Source organism: Neopsephotus bourkii, unplaced genomic scaffold, assembly GCF_033783945.1.
Source record: "Neopsephotus bourkii isolate Nb327-2 ecotype Australia unplaced genomic scaffold, CSIRO-AGI_Nbou_v1 NB_1655, whole genome shotgun sequence".
NCBI classification, from domain to species: domain Eukaryota; kingdom Metazoa; phylum Chordata; class Aves; order Psittaciformes; family Psittacidae; genus Neopsephotus; species Neopsephotus bourkii.
In genome coordinates, this window is record NW_026902129.1 from 2011675 (window position 1) to 2038172 (window position 26498).

A 26498-nucleotide genomic window follows, 5' to 3' on the forward strand; every position below is an offset into this window, starting at 1 on the left:
GCAGGTTTTGGGTTTTGCTCAGACTCCTGTTTGTGTCAGTGGAAGCAGGGTATGTTATGTTGCTTGCTAATCACCATACAGTCCCAGGTTACATTGCATATCTTCTTGACCAGGTTCCCAGTGACATATTTATCAATGTAAAGTTACTGCTACTTAGCTACAGTGAATCTTTAAGCAACTGCAGGCGCATTTACTTTAGCGTTTTAGAGCTTTTGAAGCAAATCTCCATTTACCTTCCTTAGGTTCACATTGTGGAGCTACCTCAGAGCAGATTGGATTCCTACCTCATTTGCTTTTCTCCCATAATAAACTGCAGTCAAAATGAGGCACTTACAAGCTCGTAATCAAACACAAGGTATATATAAGAGAAATATCTTGTAGCTACATTTGGGGTTCAGCTACATATGTGGAACTTTTTTTACCATGTTTTTGGGGGAGGAGGGTACAATGTTCCTTAAATTAAATGGTTTACCTTTATGGTGTTCAGCACTGATTTCGTTGCCTTGGGTAGCTGAGCAGTAGTACTAATAGCAAAAATCAACCATGAGACTTACGACAGCTCTTCTGTCGTTGATGTTGTCTTCTTGAGTGATGTGTTTATTTAAGACAAATAAGTAAGCTATCTCCATGAGTCCTACTTGAAAAAACTCCAGATATGTTCTGGAGATGGAGTCTCTCTTTTCAAGTATGTGTTGATGGATTAAGGGAGAATGCAGGCAGGCCCTAACTGTCAGTTGCCTGTAAGCAGAAAGCCTTGACTAAAGATAGAGCATCTCTCAGTGCTGAAAGGGAAACCTGGATTATACGCTCATCTGAGTTGTCCTTTTACACCTCATACACTTACCACTTATTCAGGTCGCATTTTCTGAATGCATTTACTGCTTTTTCCTTCAACCCACAGAATATTGACCCTAAGGCTTTGAAAGTTTTATATATAAAAAGGAAAGAACTGATAAAGAACATCTGTGTCAATGGATATATGGGAGCAGTGACAGTGAATTTCAGCAATACTGAGGATTTTATTATATACTGCAAACTCATTTTGGCAGCCTATCTTACTTCTGCTGCTGTGAATCAGAAGGCAGATGACTTACATCCACTGATCTGAAATTAGCCCAGCACCACATCCCTTGTGTATCCTTCAGTGTCCCATGCGCCTTTTATTTTTCTGCAAAATTGTGGAAATGTTATTTCCCACATTTTACAGATGAGGAATGGATATATGCAGTCCTGAACACATCTCAGGTGAAACTAAGCATTTAAGTGAGATTTTTGAGATCGTTAGATTCTTACTCTAATATTACTCCATGTTTAATGGAGTAACATCATAATCATGATAGTGATAATCATAGTCAAATATCAGAGTCGTAATCACCTTCTTGAAGTGCCTTTCTGTTGCCTATAATTGAGGATAATTTGTCTACCATCTTGTGATCCTCAGTCAAGCGTCTAATGGTAGTTGAGGTGAATGTGACTCATAAGGTTAGTTTCTAAAATCACCCCATGCATGCATGGCAGAGCAAGGAATGCCACAATGTGAGTTCATTTTTCAATGAGAAATCCTTTCTTTGACTGTCTTCACTATCTCACAGGGTCACATGTTCCGTTGCAGTTGGTATCAGTATAGTAACTGTACCTGAATTTTATGTGGCAACTGTATTTTGATAATTTCTGGTTTATTGTCATTGGAGGATGGGCTGAGTGCAGCGGGCAGTAGTCATCTTTTGAAAAACATCTTTTGCTCAAACACTGGCAGCTGTAAAACCTTCAGGAGACTAAGGAGTAAATGAGCACAAAGATACAACTTCTTAGATCTTCCGTAAAACTATTTCTTCATATATAAATTTGAAGTAAAGTGTGTGGAAATGTTGAAATCATGGTGTTTTTTTTTTTTATTTATCTTTTAAAACTTTTAATGTTAAACTCTCCCAACTGACATCCTGAATAGCAGGTGATCAACTGGGTAAATGAAAATGACTTCAAAATATAGTCACATGATGATAGCAATTGGCTCATTTCATTCACCATCCAAATCTTATTCAGTTTTATTCTACAGCAATCTATAATGATCCTTTTTAAATCTAGACAGTATAGTCAATACTTGATGTGATATGTGCCAGTGGGATTATGCATGCAAATTTGTGGCCTGCAAGGAATACGAAAGAGTTCAAGAGATTGTAGAAGGTGAATCCTTTTACAGGACTGCAGTCGATTAGATAGATTTGTTGTTTTTAGGAAGTACGGTCAGTATAATAAGCTAGTAGCATTTTAATCAGAAGGCCCAAACCATGAAATTTTGATGCATTTGTGTTGTAATTGAATTTATCCAAGGTTGGATCTAGTCTTGTGAAAGAGCTGCAAGGCTAAGACAATCCCTTTATTAAAACATGTTTCTTGTTTTACTTTATTAGATTTCACCTCTGTGCATTTGATATTGTTCGATTCTAATTGTCTGATTGAACAGCACCAGTTAGAATGAAAGGTCTTATACAAAGTGAACATTCCCAGTGGTGCTCATGGCTTGACACAAGCTATTTCTTCTGGCAAATGTTAATACTTTGCAACCTGCTTCAAATAAGCTCAGATACAGTGAAGTGTGGCAAATTGATGGTATTATGAAGGCCTTGAAATGGTTCTGTATGTACACATCTACAAATTGTGGTTCCAGTTACATTACATTGAACATCTGCGTAGATGTAAATGTTTTGGAAATATAATCTTCCATCATGAGAGATTACTGTCAATTCCGCTTCTAATGCTATCAAATCCTAGTATTAACTTACATGATATTGCACAACAGGTATTGGTGTTGAGGTTTGAGAGACCCTCAACACAGGGTTGAGGAGTTGAAGTTGGGTATGACTCAAAATAGATCAGAATGTTTGAAGATACTTTGTTACCCGAGTGAACTGTTTCATGCCTTTAGGTGAACTGGTGCAAGTTTCTAAGGAACGACATCAGTCCTTAGTCAACTTCTTTCAGCAACTATGTGCTTTAGTCAACTGATCTGAAAAAGGAATGAAGCCGTTTCTCTGGAGAGCATGTAAGTTTGTGTCTCTATATGGACACTGTGAACTCTCCGGATTCCTGGAGAATGTGCTGGGAGCCGAGAGGAAGGAAGCATGTCAGAAAGGACTTGATGGGGCTTATATTCAGCATGCAGTTGCCTGAGTGTAAGTTTTCAAGGATAATGTTCATGGTAATTCCACATGGAATTGATGATCCTGCAGTTTGTTGAGGCTTAGCCCTGGTACGGCTTTCTGGGGTATCCTGACAGGGCAAAACAAAGTTCAGGCTTCTTGTACGCCAGGTCTGACCACGAATGGGAACAGGATGTGGAAAATCAGTACAAAAATGCAAATGTAATGTTTTATCAGGTTCTCTGTGGTTTTAGGAACATAGTTTGAACTTCCTAGGTTTTTAGCGTTTCTGTGCTTAAGGAAATGAATAGTGCTTTCCTAAGATTCATTTCTATTAAGCAGTTGATGTATATTTTCCAGCTGAATGAGATTTCATTATGGGAATATCAATAAAATGTAGAGTATAATAGCCAGTGACATTACTGCAGGCTATTGTTAAGTCTGTACATTAGCACTTAAAGCTGCAATATTTCTGTTGTGTTTTATAAATTTAGGTCCTGTATTTTCATTGTTAAGGTTAATGGCACAGGAGTGTTAAAGCAAGAGAAGACTGGAAACACTGCAGTGTTCATAGGAAGCATTGTATTTACAAACCTGTATTGGTTTTGCTCACAGTTATATATATTCAAATACTAATTGCTTTTTACATTGAATTCCCACAGAGCATCTAATGCACATTATTGACTATGAAATGTAGCATTTTCAAAACTATGTCCTTTTCTTTAAATGAGGATAGTTTCTGAAATAAAATCACCTCTTTCATGTGTACACTCATAGCTCTGAAATACAGTGCCTGGCTTTAGTTTCTTTTTGCTTTATTTCAACTTGGAGAGGAATTTTATGGTTAGGTAATAAAACTCATGAAATTAAATGTTAATAATGGAAAAGTGGATAATAATAGTTAAGTACCAAACTGCTAGAAAGGAGTGGAAGGTACTCATACAAAGTGGGAACTTATTTTCTACCTAAATATGCTTCCCCATACAAGTCGGACAAGTAGCACTCTTGAATCCCAAGTCCTTCGTTTATGCACAGTTAGGATTTCTCAGATGCTTTTGTTACAAAGGCAAGTGTTAATGGAGCAGACCATAAATCAGGGAGAATCTTCATGTGCCAGAGTCTCTCTTGATGAAAATTCCTTTAGCTGCCAGGACATAAAGCACTGAGGAAGGAAACCCCAACCCTCAAGCTGAACAGCATCTATATTGTTTAGCAGTGTAGGCTGCCTGTGTTTCTCCACTTCACTCCTTTGACTTAGAGTCAAAATGCCATAGTTCAAACCACAGTCTTTGTTCCTTTTCTAAAGGGTTACAAAGGTCAGTGCAAGAGTATGCAGGAATAAACCACTTATGAGGAGCTGTGTAGTGAATCTCTGCCTGCAGCAGGCAGAGGGTCTGCAGGGAGATGCTCCCATCTGGATGCACTTTACAGTACTAAGCAGGTGCCAATGTTAAGTGGCATTCCTATAAGGATGAGCAAGTTTTGTGGTCCTGGGAAGGGCTAAGTTACTCTGAGCTGACAGACTACCTCTAACAAAACAATGAATGATGTATAAATAAACCACAGCACTTACACGGCAGGTGAAAGATGGATGCAGTACTTAAAAGAAGGCTCTTGGGAACTGATCATGGCATGCAAGATTGGAAAACCTATACTGATTACGTACTTTGTACTGGGAGAAACAGGTGAGGTCCTCAAGGACTGTCAGAAACAAAGTGATATATTAGCATGATGGTACAATGCTGTTGTTAATGGTTCCTTTGCTTACTATTAGCCCAGCAGTAATTTTGGGAATATTTGAGGCTTCCTCACTGTTGAGATTTCTTTTTGTTCTATAAATATATTCTTGCCATAACATGCATGCCTATCTGAGGAAACACGTGATTTCTATAGCAGAACTACTGAAGGTGTTCTTACTATTCAGTATTGTTAGAGATCACACGTTTTGAAATAACAGTTCTGCTAGGTGTTGGACAAACACCTCAGTGCATTTTTCAATCCAGAGTTCCAACTGTGTGTGACTTATTCCTATACCACATGGCAAAAAGGTATTCATGAAAAATCTCAGTCATACAAAGCCCCAGGGAAACCGTCAGAATTTTCTCTTCATCATTGCCAGCTCCGTAAGCAAGTCTGGACATGATCCCTGAATATAATGAACATATGAGATATTTACAGAATTGTGATGAAAACACTGGCAGTGGACAGGTTCTCAGTATTTTGTCCCCAACAGTCTCCCATTTGTGGTACATAGTGCTTTAAGGCGTGGTAGTCCTGGCTTATTATTGCTATAGGAAACACATTCATTTGCAGGTTTCCACAAAAGAAAACATCTGGAAACTTATTTTGCCGTCTAATATGAGAGAGAAGTCACAATGAAGTAAAATAAAATGAAAGCTTTTCATGAGACATTCTTGACACCAAAATAATGTAACCCATGTACAACCCAAAACATTTCACTTTTACATTCACTTGAATTTTTTTAAAATATTTGTAATTAGGTTCGTCCATGCCTTTTGATCGAATAACTGCAAGTGTGATATTTAAATGCTGAGTTTGTAATAATGTCAAGTAGGAAAAACGTTATCAAAACCCAGTGATTTATAACACTGTTACTAGCAGTAAATTACTGGCAATTCTGACTGAAAGAAACAAAGCCAGTCAGTATTTCAGCCTGCTGCAGTAATAAAAGCAATCTGTTTCTATAGCATCTTCCAGGTGATCAGTGTGGAGTTATCAGTGATACACATTAAAGGTATGCTCCAGCTGGAGATAGACTCTTTGATCCCAGAGCCAGTGCTTTGAATTCAGACCAGGAAGAGCCAGGTCTCGTATCCAAATAGCAGTACAGCCAACCATTTTTCCTTAAATACTTCTGTGAATGTAGGATTTACACATTCAAACCCACCAAAAATGTGGTTTTGCAATCACATTTCAGTTCTTGGGGAAAAAAACACATCTGAAAAGTATATGTACTTTTTAACCAGTAAGGACAGAGTTTCTACTCTGCCACGTTTCCAGACTAGTGATGCAGGAGGTCGTCAGGGATCTATAGTCGGGCACTTGAGGAAAGGGTCCTGATTTCTGAGCACCAAGAAAGCCCCTGAAGTCAGGGTCAGGTCTGCAACCTTGAAAATCAGAGCATTTGTGCAGTTAATTAATTACAAACTTGTGTCCTTGCATTTTTTATATGTTTTGGTCTGAGTTATTTGTTCTCCTCATCTCCTCACTATTTGTTATAAATTTAATTATGCCATATGCTAATAAACCCCTCTGAAATACTTGCTTCTCCACAAGAGTTAAAAAACTGATTCTTCAGTAGAATATGTTCTGCTGTTAGAATAAAAGTGCCTTCTTTTACTCTCATTATTTTCCAATACATCTGATGAAAACATTTGAGATTTATATGGACGTATTTAGCAGCTGTCTCATATTTACCTAGACTGTGAGGTATAAATTGAATTTAGAACTTTTTCTCAAGAATAAGTACGTGTTTGACGATTAGACAATGACAAAAGTGTTTCTGCTCTGTCACAAATGGTTTTCATTGTTTAATATGTTTTGGAGTAGTTAATGTCTTTTGTGCATTATACTGTGGCTGATTTAGCAGCAAAGACTTTTTCATTTTTACTTTGTAGCAGTAAGTGCTAAGGGAAGTAAAACATCACTATGAGAACTACTCTGAGTATAAGCATCATATCTTCCATTAATGAATTTGTAAGATGATTTAGGAAATTGAATTAATAAAAACATTAATTGCCTGGTTCATGTTGGCCACAGACACGGTTTGCTGAGTAGATGCTCAGGGAGGAAGAGGGTGAGGCCAGAACTTGAATAAGAGAATGTCATAGGATGCCTGAGAGGAGCTCACTATGGTGACTATATTCTTTACCAGTATTGTGAATCACTAAAAGAATCCTTGAAACTTATCCAGGAAGCCTGGTGACGTTTCACTGTTTTTATGCTCACTTTTAGACTACTTTTGTTCTAATGTGCAGGTGTCATAATTTAAGATCTTTGGTATTTCAGTTAATGGATGACAAGAAGTAGGATTACCGTTGGGATGCTTACACAGAGCTTCACAGGAGGAAGAACCTCTGTGGAAGGGGTTGTCCAAAACCATAGTAAAAGTGTATTGCTGGTGTAGGAAATTAATGAGTATGGTTACTCATACAGGAGTTGAGGAAAAGCTGATAAATGAGGGCTCATACCTTCTAAAGACATCTGCTAGTGACGTCAGCCATACAAAAGGTGTTAGGGACAAGAATGAAATGTACAGCAAAACTGAAGGAAGGACAACTGAGAAACTCTGGAAAGCTAATATAGTGTCAAACTTAAGAGTTAAATAAAAAGTGACGTGGCCAGCTCCCTGCTTCCCCAAATGCATACAAAACCTATAGGTATCTGTATACCAACATGAGACGTGCAAGAGAAAAAATAGATGACTTGAAATTCTTGGCAAAGAAGGAGGATCTTGACATAGTAGCCATTACCGAAGAATGTTGGAATGGCAAAAATCAATAGGAGAGCTTAATACATGGCTATAAACTGAGCAGGAAGGACTGATTAGGTCATGGAGCTGGGGGAACAGTATTAGGACTGTTGAGCCTTCTGATCAGGAAACGGATATTGAGTCCAAATCATTGGAGGAGATCAAGGAATCAACTAAGCCTAATGAGGTAGTAATAATGGGTGACTTCAACTACCTTCAGCTGGTCAAATGTCACAGTGGATAGAGCACACAGGAAGCAATTTCTCATCACCCTGAATGACTGCCTTTTTTGAAACATTTAGTTCTAGAGCATGCAAATAGAATGGCAATTTTTGACTGAAGTGACTAGAGGAATGCAGGTAAGATACTCTGAAGTCTTTTATCAGAGCAAGACTTTGGGGTTAAAGTCATGGCTACCGTAAAATTTAAATTCAGTATTGAAGAACCAATAGTTAGTTTATAGAACCAATATTAGACCACAGAATGTAAAAAGTCTTGAGGTAAAAGATACTAACTGAAAGGGAAGGAAATTAAGCACAATCGACATGGAATCTAGTTGTAGTGCTCTGTAGTAGAACAAAACACAACGGCCAAGTAGAAAAGGAAGAAGTATTTGAATATAGTTAAATGGATCAGGATTTGTTTTGAACCAAATATATATGCTTCAGGCATCAAAACCCCATCCCTAGGGATGTCAATAAAGAGTAATTTTTTATACAGCATGTGTGTAAAAAGCTGTGAATCTGTGGCGTAAGAAGGCCGTCACCTTGCACCCACAAATAAGAGTTTCCCAGGGCAAACAATCTGTGAGACATGGGGCTAGCAGAAAGCAGGAATGGAGAAAAAGGACATTCCACTGAACTGTGGTTTTATTTTGTTGTATTCATTTAGTATCACAGCTGTGGAGCTGAAGATGTAAGGGACTACAACATAAGCAAAATAAGGGACTGGGAGTAAAGAGGTAAACTAACAAGCAACCAGAAACAAAACAAAACCAAAAAACCAACAGACAACCAGATTTCACTCATTCTAGAATTTTTAAAGAATCATAGAATGGTTTGGGTTGGAAAGGACCTTAAAACTCATCCAGTTCTAACCCCCTGCCATGGGCAGGGACACCTCACAGTAGATCATGTCCCACAAGGCTCTTACTTTCATTTAAATCATGTGACGTTCCAGCATGAAATGGTGAGATTCTTCAAATATGAGAGGTAGATGCAGGTAAAGTGAAGCTAGATGTTATTCCCTGGTAAAATACTTATATGGCTTATCTTGTAGAGAGAGGGCATTACTTTATTCAGGTGACCCCTGTATGGTAGAAGCTGTGTATGGAAAGAAGAGTAATAAAGTTATTAGTTGTTAAAGACCACTTTCATTGGCAACAGGACTTGAAAACAGTGGCACTACTGCATAGGAAAACAAGGAGAGGGGAGAAGGGGAAGCATATTTATATCCAAAACATTCTGCTGTGAACCATCATTCCAGAAATATGAGACCAAGTAGATCCAGGCATCAGGCAGGGATGCATCTAACATCCTTTTCAAATTTCAAATAAGTTAACCTCTTTTCATTTGGAAAGCGGTACTTTTAGGATGTGGGATGAGATATCAATATGGCATTGTGTTCACAACATGCACTGTTACTTCTTTAGGGGGTGATTATGACCCTAGCTCTGTGTTCAGCATGTAGAGGAAAAACAGTATGATTATTTTCTTGTGGTTTGGAGGCACGAGTAGTCATTACAGTTACCAACAGCCCGCTATCTTGTGGCTACAAAAGTATGAAGAAAATGTTACATCATTTCCTTTGTGGCCCTGAAAATCCTTTTCACTAAACTATAGATGAAAACATGAGAGAGTGATATCTGTACAAATGTGTATTTCGAATGCATAGCTCTGCATTAAATAGAACTTTTTAAACTCGGGGAGGAGAGCCCTGGCAACATGCTTGATGTGATCTGATTCCAGCATCTCCTTTGATAGGGATTTGGAAGCTGATTGTACCTTAGGTAGTGCCTAGAATGGATTTGAAACCTTGCTGGAAGTTCAAAAAGAAAATGCATTGTCATGAGTGGTTGCTTATGTGCATGATGGGTTGCATTAAAGTTGAAATGAACCTTAAAATAATTGCAGAATTTTACACCCTATTATCCACATGGAAAAAAGGCAGAGACAGTACCTCTGATTCTCCTACCTGCCATTTGTGCTGCTGCAGCAAGAATACAATAACATATTTTGCTTCCTTAGCGTCTGAGAAAGCCGTTCATTTTTGAGAGGTGAAAGGAAAATGCTTGTTATTAATAATATTCATGGTCATGTTTCACAACTTTTCTTACTTTGCTATATAATCTTGTTAGTGCGAGAACCCGATTGTATATTTATTGTTGGATTTATCAATTAAGGAACGTGTCATCAAGCATCAGATATTCTTACAAGTTATGGAGTGTCCAAGAAAAAACAGATCTATTTAAATTATCCTGAAGCCACATCCTCATGGTGATAATTTTTCTAGCTGTTTTTAGATAGAGAAGTAGGTACTCACGTGTAAGTCCCAAAGAAAGCTACCACACATGTTAATAAGAAATCTTAATAATGGCATACTACCTTAAGGAACAGTATAGCCATAGAAAATTGAGTTTCACCTTTTTCCTTGAAGGATCTGCAAAAGCCGAAAAATTGTTTTGTACCACTAACTGTATGACCCATATGATCTTGTAAAGAATGAGTCTTAAGTCCCAAGTGGTCAAAGATAAAGCCCCTGCTTGAATCTTAATTTTCAGCCTTGCAAGTAATATCAAGAAGATCAAATTTAAAAGTGTTTCTGCAGCCATATTGCATTTTCATGTAATAATTAAGTTTCTTCTGAAGTTTATTCTCTTTATTTTTCCTTACATTTCACTTAGCTTTTAAGTCAGACTTGAAAGAGGCTCAAATACTGAAAGAAGAACTACAATATTGAACCGAACATGCAGAGTAGTAGTGTTGGGTGAATAATTGTTTTGAACAAGGTGAGAATACAAGAAGTCAACAAGTAACTAGAGTTAATATTTGATCCTCCTTGTGAAAGCAGATGGCCGAGGGATTTTAACTCTGCCTGTTAAAAAAAACTGTAAGCACTTTTTAACTTGCAGTTATTAACAACATTAGGGGAAAAGAGCAAAATTAATCATTGAAGTTTTTATAGCTGAAGTACCACGAGTTTCATAGCAGGTGATATAAGTATCCACCATAGTTTTTCTCATGACAAGTGAAGAGGAAATGATGAAACAGCTGAGAATATATATGATGAAATATATTAAATTGACCTTGGTTTGGATTACACAAATAAAATGTTAAGATCTTTGGTTTAAGATTCTTTGTGGACTTCCTTGCATATAGCATTGGGAAAACAATATTGAAGTAATTTTTTAATTAAATTCTTTTATTCTCTGAGGTTAGAAGACAATTATATGAACTGTAGTTTGAATAAAGTAATGTACTAACCTATACTGGCTAGATAGATTTGAAATACAGTGAGTTCTGTGGGTTTTATCCATCACCAAATAATGTTTTCTTTTTGTAACATAGGCAATTTTGATACTGTCTGCATACACAATACGTAATCCCAAAGCAGAACTGTCGCAGCTAATGATAGAGAATTACATATATCCTACATTGTGTATATAATATCCATATACTATTTCAAATTCAGTGTGCAAGAAAACACAAACTTTTTAAGAAAAGATTAGTAACAAAAGCACAGGAATCAGAACAGATGGCACAAATCAGAGCAAACTTATCTTTTACTGCCTTCTGTACAATGCAGAGATGTTTTTACTGTTTCATGATGTGTCCTTTTTTTTTCTTGCCAATAGAAGAGTCTTTTCCTTTACAGTTCTAAGTGTCAGGAGGAAAGACAAAAACAAGTATGAACAGGTAAAACAAAATCCTGTGTAAGCTGAGTGTCACAAATAACAGCAAGGCACTGCTAGTGCTTTTGTTTTGATAAGATTGCAAAATAGTGACATCAGGTTTTCTTTTCATTAACCAGGGAACAGATGAAAGGCTCCTTCTTTAATGTACAATGTGATTATATTTGCAATAAAATGAAATGACATGAAAAGATTATTACTGAAGGACAGAAGACTGTCCTGATTCTTTTACAGCAATCTCATTATAATCAGTGTAAAATGCCACCAAGGTATTACTTTCATTCATAAAATCTCAAATGGTGACAGGTAATAAAGTAACAAAGGATTTCTAACCTGGAACATAAGCCATATGGAAAATAAAATGAGCATCTACTGATGTCTGTCATCTCTTACATGATCCTCTTGATGCATCAGTTTCTTATGCTGAGCAAAGGTGAATGCAAAGGGGATAGAGGACTCTACCACATGAGGAGGATTGTGAGTATTTCAGTGGCATAAGGCAATGGAGAAGTCCTCCAAATTCTGTCTCTTACTTTGTCTTCAGACTTTCCATGTCTTTGATGATAATGGACACAAACATTGCATTCTCCCAAAGGCTCTGGTGCAGTATTCTCACATGTTTCTTTCATAGCTTTTAGAATGTAAATGAGGAGGAGTTAGTGATGTTGTTTTTTCATTTTCTTTTAGGGAATCCTAATAGTAGAACACATGGAACAGGAAATTGCACAGTTCTTATAAAGTGTTGCTGGTGTTGGGAAAAGAAACAGTCTTTGGCCCGATTAATTTCTTGGGGGTTGTTTTCTTCAAAAAAAGAGGGTAGACTTGAATATGCCAATATAGGCTTAATAACTGTGAAAAATAAAAGTAATAAGAGTAATGACATTACAGTGGTTTTGAGAAAATTATTGATCTGAGAGGGAAAGTCAAGCCTGTACTTACAGTGAATGGAAAGGAAGCTTGACTGCATCTTAAGAAGCTATTTTAAAATGGAATAGAAGTTAGGTCTCGAAGATACTGCAGGTTTTTCTTAGGGACATGGAATTTGGTTCTGACAGAAGGAGATCTTTTAAAAGTAATCCAAGTCTGCCTTCCTTTTGTGAAGCCTTGAGTAGCTGCTAGAGAGCCTGTATGTTTTTCTTTAACCAAATGGTGCTAGTTTAAGGTACAGGCTTTAATTTGCCATCGAAAGAACTGCTTATGCACCCGAGTATTCTGTTGATTTTAAGTTCAAATAAGTGTGTTTTCTTGAATTCAGGTCACAGAAATATATTAAATGCGTAAAGAAAACCCATGTAACTTAAGCTTACAGAGAAAGGAGGCAAACTTTCATTACTGTTTGATTAAGGGCATAACTGGAAAGATTCTAAATATGAACTAAACCAAGCCATTATATTTTCCAATTCTGTCATTTGGAAGAAAATTCTGGATGCCTGACTTGAATGTCTACCAAAATTGGCATTAACCTTCCAAAGGAGAAATAGAATTGATTTGGTAGGGCACCAAACAGTTAGACCAGTGAACAGACATTCTTCCATCAGCATCTATTATCGGAAATATCTAGCTTTCCAAATGTCAGCTACTAAATAGACTCACCCCACAAGCTAAGATAAAGCTGACCTGACCTTTGACACCACCTGCTCAGGAATGGGAATTTCTTAAGCATGCTATTCTACACAGATAAAAAGTTCACAAAATTTGACCTGGAAAGAATGGTTAAAGGAATTAGTTTTGTTTAGTCTAGAAAAGAGCAGACTGAGGGAGGATGTGATTACAATCTTCCAGGATGCAAAAGAATGTTATAAAGATGCTAGTGATTGGTTTTCTGTGCCCAGTTGGGGAAAAGACAAGAATAAATATATTGAATACAAATAAAGGTATTGAGGTGTAATGTACTAGGAGAAAAATTTCTAAGAATACAAATAGCGAATATTTTCATGGCTACATAAGAAAATTATCATCTTACTAGCTAGAAATTTTCAAGAATAATTAGACCAAAACCTGTCATTTATAATCAAGGTTGCTAGTGTTCACAGTGCAAGGTAAATAGGTAGATGTATTATGTGATCACTTAACAGTCTTTGCCCATCTTTCATTTTCTGTAGCTGCTACATTTGGCAGGGCACTCTAGACTTGTTACATTGGATAGAAAAAGATTTGGTTAATGGGAGGCTTTTTATTTGTAGAGGATACTTCAATAACAAAATAACTTTTAAGAATTCTGATTATGTGATTGAGATAACAGAGTGGCAGAGTAAAAGGTAAGGAAATCATAAAGATTACTTACTGGCTTTGGATGCAGCACTGTATTAACAGTAGCAGTGAGTTTGCTATTTAAAATTTTCTGTGTTACTTGAGAATTTTGGTGTCATACATTGTTTCCTGGTTGAAGTGAATAAAAGAAAGCTGGAAATAGTGATAGTCATCCTATACAGATATACATGGGGCTGAAGCGTGACGTACCCACTTGAAAGAACAGAAATAACATCAAAATTATGTCAGCTTTCCTAAACATTTGTAAGAACTAAGTAAACTTGGGTTGACAATAGGGGTTGAAGGGATAGGACAAGGGGTAACGGGTTAAAACTTAAACAGGGGAAGTTTAGATTGGATATAAGGAGGAAATTCTTTCCTGTTAGGGTGGTGAGGCACTGCAATGGGCTGCCTAGAGAGGTTGTGAATGCTCCATCTCTGGCAGTGTTCAAGGCCAGGTTGGACAGAGCCTTGGGTGACATGGTCTAGGCTGAGGTGTCCCTGCCCATGGCAGGGGTTGGAACTAGATGATCTTAAGGTCCTTTCCAACCCTGACTATTCTATGATTCTGTCCTATGATTTTAACTTTTCATAGTGTGATCCATCAAGGTCTCAAAACTAACTGAATAAAAGTGGGGAAAAAAAAGCAAACCAACACTACAGAGTATAAGTTATGTATACATATTGCAGGTAAAAATGAAAGTGGGTGATGGTTTTAATTCCCATTTCATGTTGGTGCAAGTTGTTTGTTGGTGGTTGAAACCATGACACACTTGCAGCTCAGTTTTTTATACTTGTAGTTGGCTGCAAGAGCTTAGAGATATGTTAGACCTATAAAGTCTTATTGAAGCATTTATTTAGATGCAAAAATATAAAGTAGTGTCAAACATCAGGGCTTTCATTTTACAAATTAAGCAAATTTCTTGAGTTGTAGGTCCCTGTGTTTTCAGATACTCTGTGAAAGAGCATGGTAATATTTATCTTTTTTTCCTCTCGAGTTTAGGAACTGATTATATTATTTATATTATGTATGTATTACATACATGCTTTGTTGTTTTTTTTTTTTTCTAGGTGCTGCACAATGGACTTGTGATGGAAATGAATCATCCAACAGCTGGGAGGATAGCTGTTCCAGGTTAGGTGTTTAATCCTTTTTTCTAAATGGAGCTTGAAATGAAAATGCTGCGTGACATTCTGAGTAGTTCTGGAACTTAGCTGAGGACATGACACATCTTCACATTTCACTCAAATGAACAGAAGTTCAACCAGGAAGACATTTGTGCTCATATTCATACTGGTAGCAGCAAAATGGGTTAAAATGTGTGTCAAAATAGCTTCTGGTTTTCATCGGTCAATCGTCATAAAACGTGAACATGGATTTGATAATATTTGCAAACTCCCACTGCTAGAAATATTACTGCTAAATCATCTACACAAATCTGTGAATCTGTTTTTGATTTAGGTTGCTTTTGCAAGTTACACAGGCTTCTTTTAGGGACATTTCTTTTGTAAAAAAAGAAACCCCCAAAACCAAAGAAGAGGGAAGTTCATACTGAAAGTTTTATCACACTCTTTCGTTTAATGAGATTAAACGTGAAGCTCTGTAATGATGAAGTCTTAAATAGCTATTTTGGAATTTCAAAGAGTATAGAAGTAATGAACTAGTCTCTCTTCTTTTAAATTCTAAGTGGATCAGGAGTTGGAGCTGGTGTAGCTTTGCTTCCATTAGAGTTACTTATGGAATGAGGTTAGGTTCATCCGGAGCCACATATTCTCATACAGATCCTCACAGTTGGCTCTGTTCTGACAACTGAGCCTTATCTGACAATCTACTAGCTCCTGGGTCAACTTTTTCTGCTTCTCTGTGCTTTTTTCTCTCCAAGCCACTTTGAGAATTGTTTCCTCCTTCATTCAAATCAAAGGACTGTATCATTTTTATTTTTATAACATCTTCTCCTTACACTGTGATTTTCTGTGCCAATTGCACCCTCTGACACAGCATCCAGTTCTCATCAATTTCAGTTGACTTGAGCACATGTAGTGGTAAGGAGAATTTGACCCATAGAATTTATCTTAATTTGCACATCCTGGAATCACACTGGGATGCAGAAAGAACTATTTGAAAGAAATCAATCCCATGTTAGATCATGTTTTCTGCATGAATAGAGGGGGTGTTTTGTGTATGTGTATGCTTCGTATTTGCTCTTTATCACAGTTTGCATTCCGCATTTGGTCCCATTAGGCTTGGATGTTTGGGTGGTTGTATTCAGAAGAGCTTCTCGCATTTAAATACACAGATCTGGAAATAGCAATCCTGGTTCTTTTTTTTTTTTTTTTTTTTTTTTTTTTAGATTCTAACAGAAACGTAATTCTGGTTTATTTATCCAAAAATGAAAACACTAATAAGGGTTTTGATTTAATTCCTTTTAAAGAAGTAGGCAGAAAAGCCTTGCAGATGGTAGAGAAGGCGCGTAAGGTTTTCCTGTTGCATACAATGTATAATCTATCTTAGAGAAAGCAAATACTCCTTAAGGGGGTAGCTTAAACTGCAAGAAGAGGAAGGAGATGAAAGGAATGTTCTAATGTCTGTCAGCAGCGATAGAATGTATTGGCAAGAAGTGAGTTTTTACATAGGTAAGCCATAGTATTTCCCAAATCCTTAGGTATTTTTTATTTATTAAACCAGTGACACTGCACTAAACTAAAATAAATCATCTTAATCTCTAATGGTTTGCCATTTAGTTGGGCTTCTATTAAGAGTTTCTTGTATTGAAGCAGATGGCTGAAATGATTATTGGATATTTGAGCAGGAAAAGGAGAATTCCTTCCGTTCCTGGCATGGGAGGATAAGGAGGGGAAAGTCAGGGGAGGGAAGGGTGAAGGACACTCATTCAATGTGAGTAGAATGGACCTATTGATATCACTGGAAAGGCAGCGCATTACTCTGTCCCAAAATTAAAGCACATGAGTGAGTTGGTGGTAGGTAGTGGAAGTACCCTAGAATTGTGGTGGTCAATGATGCTTCTCAATGACTACTTAAAATTTTAACAACTTTTTTTTTATTTTTATTAAAGATGATTATATTTGAATATATTATATTTGTAGAAAACATCTTTACTAAGCTCTTAGTTGCTGGTTTAGGGTTGCTTATTAAGCAAGATTAAGATATCAATGTGAATGTTGAAACTGAATAGGCTAAAAATGTCTCTCCATAAAGAGACTGGGGAGACTCTGGTCCCAAAATAAAAATAGGTGAATGTTATTTCTTAACCATAATAAGCCAGATTTTAATGTGTCTTTTAGTAATTGAATTGGTCATCACACTTGAGGCTCTTGACAGAGGTCAGACTTGTGCTGCCAAGTAAATTTGTGAGTGCGGTAAGAAACACTTACTGAGTGAGACCCTGTGGGCAGATTTCAGCTCCAAGTATCGTAGCTGCACTCTATGTCTAACATTGGTTTACAGTAGTCCTTCTCCAGGCATGGACTTTGAGAGTGGATTCAAATCTGTGCTTGAATTTTCACTTGTAGATCTTGCATCTTGAAATTCTGAGGGATTTTGCCATTGACTTCAATGTAAGCAACATTTTTAATCTCAGACTTGATGACTCATACTCTGCTTAAATATCTTTCGGTATGGTTGTTGAATTTGGTAATTTGCACACCTAGTCAGTGCTTTCACCCTTGCCTTTTTTTAGAATTCCCAGCCTGAGATATGTTGTGTGCTGATAAGCACATCACGTGATACTGGTGGAACTGGAGTGGGAGAAGTCACAGTATTAAAACCATATTTCTATTAATTTTTCTCTTCAGAATGCACATTGATGGTAGGAAGGATATAGACCTTGTATTTCCATATCAAGTCTTCATTGAAAAATGCCTTTGCATATATATGCTGCCATTACAATTAGCAAGATAACTTAAGTATGGATGTGAAAACAGAGATCATCTGATGATCATCTGACTAAGAGTGACTGTATAAAAAACTGTAAGATTGTTTTAAAGAAAAATCTGGTTCTGTAGTAGTCTGGTGGTTTCACTAGGATGTTTCACCCATGCCAGTCAGTATATTTATGTCACATAGTTATTCTGGAGTTTACTTGTTTCATACATATACTTATGCTTACACTTGACATATTCTATGTAGAAGGTGCAACACATTGGGAGAGCCATGCTTGAGTCCAAAAGGTCTGCCACTGTACTGCACCAATTCAACACAGGTCTGGTTCATGTGACTGCAGGGTTGTACTGATGAATCTGTGTCTGAAGTCAGCTTCATCATCTTTAGCTGGGGCAGGGCCCCAAAGATGATCAGGAGCTGACGCACCTCAACTGGAGGGGCTGCGGGACAGGGGCTGGTACAGCCTGGGGAAAAGGCAGCCTCAGGGGGGGCTGACAGCAGCCCCCCTGCACCTACAGGGAGGTTATCAACGTGGAGAGCCAGGGTTTTCAGCAGTGCATGATGGGAGAGTGAGATAAAAGGGATTCAGACTGGTTATTGGGAAAGTCTTTTTCATCATGACGACAGCCAGGCAGTTGAGCAGGTTGCCCACAGAGGCTGAGCGGGCTCTGGTCTTCAGGTTTTCAACAAACAACTAGATAAAGCCATGAGCAACCCGGTCTGACCTCAGACCTGATCCTGATTTGAGCAAGAGCTTGGACTGGGGACTTCCTGATTTCCTTTCCAACTTGGATTGTTTTTGTTCTGTGATTAACCTCAGTGTCTCCTCGCTCAGCTCAGTTGTACTTAGCCCTTTCCATAGAGATCTGGAGGAAAAATGACATAGTTTAATAAAATTGGAAGTGTATAGCACAGAAAGTACTTTTGAGGGAAAAAAAAATGATAGGGAAGAGAAGTTTTGCAGAGTTCCAGATTGCAGATGATGCTGGATGGCACAGAGACAATACAGTTAAGTGAAGGGACATTTCAAGAAGCTTTAGTGTTTGGGTTAGTCTTGAACTACTTTGCCAGATAGTAATGGACTTTTCTGAAGAGCGGTAGCATGTGGGTTTTTGTGAGCCACCAAGTAATTCTGAGTTGCAGTGCAGAGCATAATGGATAGCAACCCGTACACATTATGTAGGGAGAGCTAATGGATGCAATGCAATCTTGCCCAAGCTTTTTCCATTATAATCTATTTTATATGGTTTAAGAAACTCAAATAATAATATTCCCAACTTCCTCATTACCTAGTGTTGGTAATTTTTTACTGATGGTTTTTTTTTTATAATCAAAAAGGTGTTTGTAATATGATTTAATTTTTTTTTTTGTAAGCATAAAACACAGTGCATTCAGCTGTCCCTAACAAACCAACCTTTGTAGATAATAAATCTAATAACTAGCAGGAACCTCTGTGAAATAAACCTTGTTTCTACCCCTTCTGAGCCTTAGCGGAGTGGGGATTTGGATATCAGCCTATTCTTTGGAATCATCTCTCATCAAACAGGAAACAATATAACTGTGGAAATCATGTAGAACACCTCTTCCAGACAAAACAACTATTCTTAGTTTTGATAATGTTTATATTGTACATTCTCTTCATCCCCATTTCCTGAGTTGATAAACACTGTTTCTGTCCTTTGGCCCATGATCTGCATCAAGGATGTCTTTATGGCTCACAAAGGCCTGTTTCATACCTGGCTTTGTGATTTCCTCCTGTACTCTTGAGATAATCTGTTTGGGGGACTGCTCCAGGCTCAGTTAGGCAAGGCAGTGCAGGATTCCTCCTTGGCGTAGATTTCTTGGAATGAATTCAGGCAATCTATGTTAATTAATCAACCCACTCAGGAGAAATGTCCCTTTTTCCGGTCTTCTCCTGTCACTGCATTACAAATACGCTACTGAAACAGGAAAGACATTTTTTTCAGAGATAGGCTTTTCCTGTTGTATGATTCATTAAATGGTTGTCGTGGTTCCGTGGAGACTAATTGCCATCAATCTCTTACAAGAATGGTTTTAAGGAACAAGATGAAGAGGCAAGAAATCTAATAGGACTTCCTTACTGTGCCACAGATTTCTTGCCTAGCCTTGGACAAATCAGTCTGTGTGTCTCACCTTACTAATCATTTGCAGTTTTTTAGATCTTAGTTAATAGTTGAAAAAATACTTTGATTTCTAAGGGAAGGAAGTTCTTGGAAAATCTTTTACATATTGTTTTAGATCTTTATCCCTATTTGTTATGTATATATGTGTTTATACTTCTTTTTTCCACGTATGGGGAAGACCAGTTTATAGCTGTGGAAATAACAGTGGGGTTATCAGTGTGTTCGAAGAGTACAATACAGGGAGCAGATATGGCTGTTAGTGATACACGCTATCTTTTTTTTGATCATTTAATGTTAAGTGTAGTGTGGGAAGCTTCAGAAGGACTAGAAATATGGCATGGGGGGAAGTTTGCAGGAAATTAAGGAAGTCTGTACTCCAGTCCGTCGTTTCCTGCTGCGAGGGTATCCCACAATACAGGAACAACAACAACATAAAAAATCCCAATAATTTTATTCTTTTGGTAAGAATCTCTGCTTGAACTTGTGATCCTGTCTGCTTCTCATCAGGCAGGGTTCCCATATGCGTGTGCATGCGCGTGTGTGCGTGCATGTGCATCACTGGTGTTGATTGAGAAATTTTAATTTCAGTTCACTATTTATGGTGCATTGGAGACAAACAGCTTCACCGGCATTACTGTTACCTCATTCGCCTTTTTTAGTCATCAGGGCTGACTGTTTATGTCTTTTACATTCACAGAGCTGATTTCAATTTTGAGGAATTCGGGGCCATTACAGGAACTGAGCAGAAATGATGTATGACAGCTCACTTAGCTATCCTCAAAATACTTTAGAAGTCTCTTAATAAATATATAAACAACATATTTGTACTGATTGCAGAAGCAGAAAAGACATGGCGTGAATGGCAAGGAATACTTCATCAGCTTTGTGTAGGACAGGATAGTCTAGGTTTTTAATGAATAATACTTTTATTTGGAATCCTTTAAGATTCCTTGTGAAGTAAAACAAACAGCAAACCCTTTTATAGTTTTGCTTCTCTGTCAGAAGTTTCCAGAGTATTTCTCAACTGTACATTTTAATATTTGCTGTACCTGCTGGAATGACCTTAGTGCCACATTCGATACTTTTAACATTGTAAGGAAGAAAAGCCAGCTGTCTCTTTCCTAGCTCTGGGACTTCAGTTGTTTTGGGAAATTAAGAAGTAATGAAAGTCTTTTCCATTAGGCTCAGAGTAACTGAGTGTTGGTACCAACTGGGACCAACAGCACTGTGTTACTCAGGCAGTGGCTCTCAAGGACTCTTGTTTATGGTGTCTGAGCTGAGCTCTCCTCTCAGCAGACTCTAGGTCCTAGGTTTTTCTGCCTTTCTGTAAGTTGTGGCAACCAAAGTTGTTTTTCTTGCATCACGTGTTTCTTTCCAGGACCTGACTGCCATATCAAGAAGGAAAATAAAACAAGTGGGGATATTTCCTACTTTGTAAGTCAACTAACATGGTCATTGAAGTTCTGCTGAACATTGATTAATAATTATTCTTCTATAACCTACTATAAACTAAATAGTATCACCTTGCTGCTAAATAGGGGTGAGGAAAATTGAAGCAGCCAAACTCATTTATTTACCATCAGTAGTGACAGTCCTGGAATTCAGCTCTGTTTAAAACTATTTTTGTTTAAAACTCTCTTCTTTTTCTTTTTAAATGCCTTCCACTTCTTTCTTTATAAGTAACAGTAACTTAGACAGTACTTTCTTAACCCTCACTCTGTAACAAGCACTGCCAGGTGCTCACGCAGTTCAGGGTGTGTGATTGTAAAGATATCCTGCATGCCTCGGGTGCATTGTAAAACAGCCAAATTACTTCAACACCCATAAATTGCAAGTATATCTTTATGATCTTTAATAATTACTGGATAAGAAAAGGAATCTACTGTCAGCTAAAAAAGTTTGGTTTCATTAAATGTAAAAATGTGGTTTAAACATTTAGACAATGTTACTTAATCCCTAGGATACTGAGTATACTAATCCTCATTTGTCTTTCTGCCATGTCGTCTTGACCCAAGCCCTGCAATTGGAAAGAATGATTGGACTTAAGCTGCTTTCTGTGAACCTAGACAGAACAATTTCATGGTCAGCAGTGGCCATTAGATCATGCAGTTTGCCTTCTTATGGCATTGGCTGTAGAATTTCACCGATGTACTTCTTTCACAGATTTTCTTATTCAGAAGTCCCCAAGAGATGGAAAATTTGCCAAATATATGCCTCTTTCTTCAACTGCCTGATGAGGCTCATTGTTAACAAAAAACATGATTGTAATTCAATGTTACCTAGTTTTATAGAGCAACAGTATTTTTTTCATGTCTTTCACAAGCTTTAACTACATTTTTTTTCTCCCCATGAAAAATACTTGCATGACCAAAGTCACATCTAGATGACTAGGGTATTTTGCCCATGTCTTTTCAGTTCCTTTGTGTTAGCAAAGTGCAGCAGCTTTCTAGTTGTGTCTTTTTTATTGCAGTCTGTGTACTGCATATTTGCAGGAAAAACTTAAGAGTTGGATAGAGTGCATCACAAACCTCCTGGCTGACTGTAGTCAAGTCCTTAAGCCCATGAAGTTACCTTTCTCACGTCTTCATCCAAATAATTGAGATAATAGAATTCAACAGGAACTGCAGAGCATAAACATGCTTGCTTTTTCTGAATTATAATAATGACAGGACATGAAATGTGATTCTATTTTTTTTTTGTAGTTTATTGAAGGAAGGGATTGGGTAAAAATAAGGGGCAAAGTAAGGCTTATACAGTTAACTTTACTGTTCAGTTGATGAAAAGCCTCCCAACAGTATATAATGTACCTGTTGTGGGTTAGGATATTTACATGTATTTAACTTTTTTATCTGTGACTTCTGAAGTAGGGCATATTTACGTTCTCTTAGTCACTGTGAACTTGCAGTTATGTTTGCTCCTCTTCCTTGTGCATCCCCCAGCTCTTTCTACTGAAATTAATCCCATGCTACATCAAAATCTCTTTTAGAAAGACCAGTATTGCCTAACTTACAGATATGTGTCTGCCCATGCAGTATAATTTACATAGGCCTGTTTAGCTGTCATGCTGCATTTCAAACTCATGTCTAGTTTGCTTACCAATTTAACTCAAGGACAGTGTCAGTATGACTATTTCCATTTATATATTTCCATTTAAGTGCCTGTATTTCGTTATTTTTCTTCAGATATGGGTTGTTTGGGTTTTTTTCCTAATTTAAATAGAAAAGAGAGTAATGTTTTTGATGCTTCTTATCCCACTGAATTGTTTTATATGGTCAGTGAACACACGGTTCGGTAAATTTGAAGCCAATGACCTGTTCTAAAAGTTGTGCCTTCTATTAGCATTGGTACATTCACCAGCGGATCTTCCCTTCATAAAAGTCCTACTTCAAAACAAGCATGGTGATTTCGATTTGAGTCTTGAATATTCTAAATGATGCCTTAATAATTTGGGCTGTGAAAAATAAAGCATTGCTGCCACCTCTTGCCATTTTGCCAGCTATTCTGGAGCTCTTTTGGGGTTCTGGGAGGGTGGGAAATTCCCAAGAGTTTTTCCAATTTTTTTTTTTTGGCTGATATTATTCACCAGATTTGATCCAAACTTGAAAATAATGTTTTGCTAAACAGAAACTTTTTTTTTTTTTTTCCAAAGTAAAACTATCCTGGCCACCCTATCACCGTGCAAAAGGTTTAAACCAAGACAGAACCTATGTGAACTAGCTCATGAAAAGTGAATGTCTAGTGAAAACATACAGCATTGTTTAAGCCCTGACTAGAAAAATCTTTCTGACACAGAATCTATTAAGGTATAGGATAGAGTTCCCTAAAAAGACACATCCCTATTTCTTTGGCTGTCTGAAAGCAGACTGTGCATAGCAGTAAGTAAAACCAGTTTACTTATATGAAAAGCAGATAATTGTTCTATTAAAAGGGATTGATGGCTTCATGTATTTTAAAATTGGGTGTCAGTTCATTGCTTTAAATTTAAGATTGTGCCTGTGGCAGGCCAATAAAAAATATGTATTGATTTGTGTGTATGTAGAGTGTTCCTCATGGGTTTTGAACTTGATGCAGAGATTAAATGAGGCAGAGGCTTGCATATTAGAACAAGCTTTTTAATATTGTTTGCAAGCTGTTTTTAGAAACATCATGGAGAGCATAAAATCAGGCCCATTTGTGAAGACAGGCAGTACAATTTGCGAACAAACATGTGGAGCAAGCAAAATTTCAAAGCTCATCATGTACAAATGCCCATTTTCTGTTGTCCAGCTTGCATATACTGAAAGCACAACTGCATGCACACGTCTGCTATTCCCAGCTCATGACACAAACATACAAGCTTGTATAAACTCATAGCAATTTGACAGTGTTCTATCAGAAGATTAGCACTGAAAGATTAAGCTGCATTGCCTAAACTGCATTGCTTTGATTGTGAGATTTAGATACCTGTGTGAGTAAAACTGTGATGAAACCTGTCCTATAATTTGCTGAGTTACATTTGGCAATTGCTTTTTCTTTCTCAAAGGATTGGGTAGTACAATTTTTTACTGTACTTGAGCTAGTGGTTTTTCTTTTGAGCCAGGGTAAGTTCTGGTGATGCTATTCGGCCATTTCTTCCTAGCTTCACTGTCCATGTACTATGTTTTCTCAGCATCACCTAGTTTGAACCATTTGAAATCACTGAAATCGTCAGTGAACTTGACTCCGTGGAAAACACACCTTTTAAAAATGAAGTTCATGTAATGGGGACACGCTTCAAATATGGGTTTCATATAGAGAAGACTGTTAGCTTTCAGGTCTCATTCCTCAGTCAAAATCTAATGTCATCTGGGCTCCCAGCACAATCCTGTGTGTTGTCAGCCTCCTGAATCTTAAGAGGTTGAGGTGAACACTGTCCTGGAAGTGAAAGAGCTTGAGGAACACTGTCCTGGAAGCATCAGTGGTATCTGTGCTGTACCAGGGGTCAGGAGTTGTGCTAATAGCAGAGAGATTAAAATAAGACCTACAACACACAGGGCTACACTGCTGGAGAACTAGAGTAATTATTCAGGCTAACGATCTAACAGCTTTGACCACAGCAAGTGGCACAGTGTCAGGGTGGAGAAGGCTTGCACTGTAGGACCGTGCTGGCGAGAAAAGTTAGAGAATAAGTTGAGGAAGGAGGGGATAGGAAAAAACTGTGGCCCTGCAAACACTAGCTGGTGCAGACAGTTCCCCTCCTTAAATTGATCTCTGCTAGTTGGTGTCGATGGTTAGTTAAACCAGTATTCTCAAATTCAGAAGTTCTGTAGTACTTGTTAAGTTTCAGTTCTGGGTTAAAGTTCAGTGAAAACTTTTTGGAATGATAGGTCAAATTGAATTCCAGTCTGAGACAAAGTAGTGATTAGAAACTCTTGGTTTCATATGTGGTTTGTCTCTTGAGATACAAGGTTTTATGGAAGTGCTTGGAAAACTTCATTTAGAAAAACAAAAACCTCTTTACAATGGTTATCACTTTCTGTACAGTTCTATCAGATATTTTCTTAATATAGTGAGTTATATCCTTAATTATATTAATGCACCTCTTAATTATTCTGTATGTGCAAGCCAGGTGTTTATGTGACTAAATGGAGAGTGTACAGGTCTGTTCTTTCATTTGAATATTGCCTGCATTTTAAAATCTGGCCTTGACCTCCCAGTGGGAAACACTTCAGGGATCAGTAAATTTGGCAAAGGAGGCTGTTTTGGCAAACATTCTGGTTTTCACATTTATTCATACTTAGGGGAATAGAGAGACAAAGACAAGGCATGGATTTTGCTGTTGGTAGTATCTACCTTTGCTACCTTCCTAGGTTGCCAGAGTAAGGACTAGTGTAATTCCTAAAAGGGAATTATAAGTTCCTGATTACCCAAAAATCGATGTCCACACCATATAATGTAATAGTTATCTCAAAACTGAATGCACAGTTTGGGACCTTTCCCTTCTACTCCTCCATTTTGCTTGCATCTTCTGAGAAAAAAAACAAACACAACATTATAAGATGGTGATGTGTCCTTTTGCTCCTCAGAGGTTCAGGCACCACGCTGTAGCTTTCACCAGCTCTAGAAGAGTGTTGTTAGAATACATGAGTAAAGTGTAACTCTGGTACAGCTGTGTAGCAATGCTAGATTGGAAGATATGATTTTAACCTGTTCTTCAAGCACTTGGAACTAGATGATCTGAAGGTCCTTTCCAACCTTAACTTATTCTCTGATTTTGTAATACTGACAGGGTAGAGAAACTACTGTGGGGAATCAGAACTTGGAGGAGTAGTTCAGAATTTAATGTCTTCCTAGGAAGCCGTTCACCTTCTAAGAGTCTATTCCAACCTATTATAAGTCTTTTAAAATGTTGGCTAGTGTGGAGACAGCTTGGAACCTTCCTTCCAGTTAACTTTAAGAAACCAAGCAATGCCATATTTACTACATCAACATGACTTTTAGAGTCTCACTGCTAGCTTGTGCATAGCTCAGAGCAGCATCACCCACCACCAACTTCCATGTGCAAATCTGTTACTATTTCCATGAATTTGCATTTACATTTGAGATTTTACTATCAGACATCTTCAAGTCTCAGTAATTTCTTTTTTTTTTAATGGGGGAGATTTGCAGTCAGTTGCTGCATTGTGAGGCATAGTGGGTACTT

At 37.5% G+C, this 26498-nt stretch overlaps 1 protein-coding gene across 3 annotated transcripts in view; it reads left to right on the forward strand.

Moving 5' to 3' along the window:
* The window catches only part of SUGCT (succinyl-CoA:glutarate-CoA transferase), a 309260-nt gene that overhangs the window by 245674 nt on the left and 37088 nt on the right, over positions 1 to 26498 (forward strand). For all 3 annotated transcript variants that reach the window (XM_061374866.1, XM_061374868.1, XM_061374867.1), the window contains one exon: positions 14864 to 14927. In XM_061374866.1, coding sequence (XP_061230850.1) covers positions 14864 to 14927 — 64 coding nt within the window. The remainder of the gene's footprint in view (positions 1 to 14863; positions 14928 to 26498) is intronic.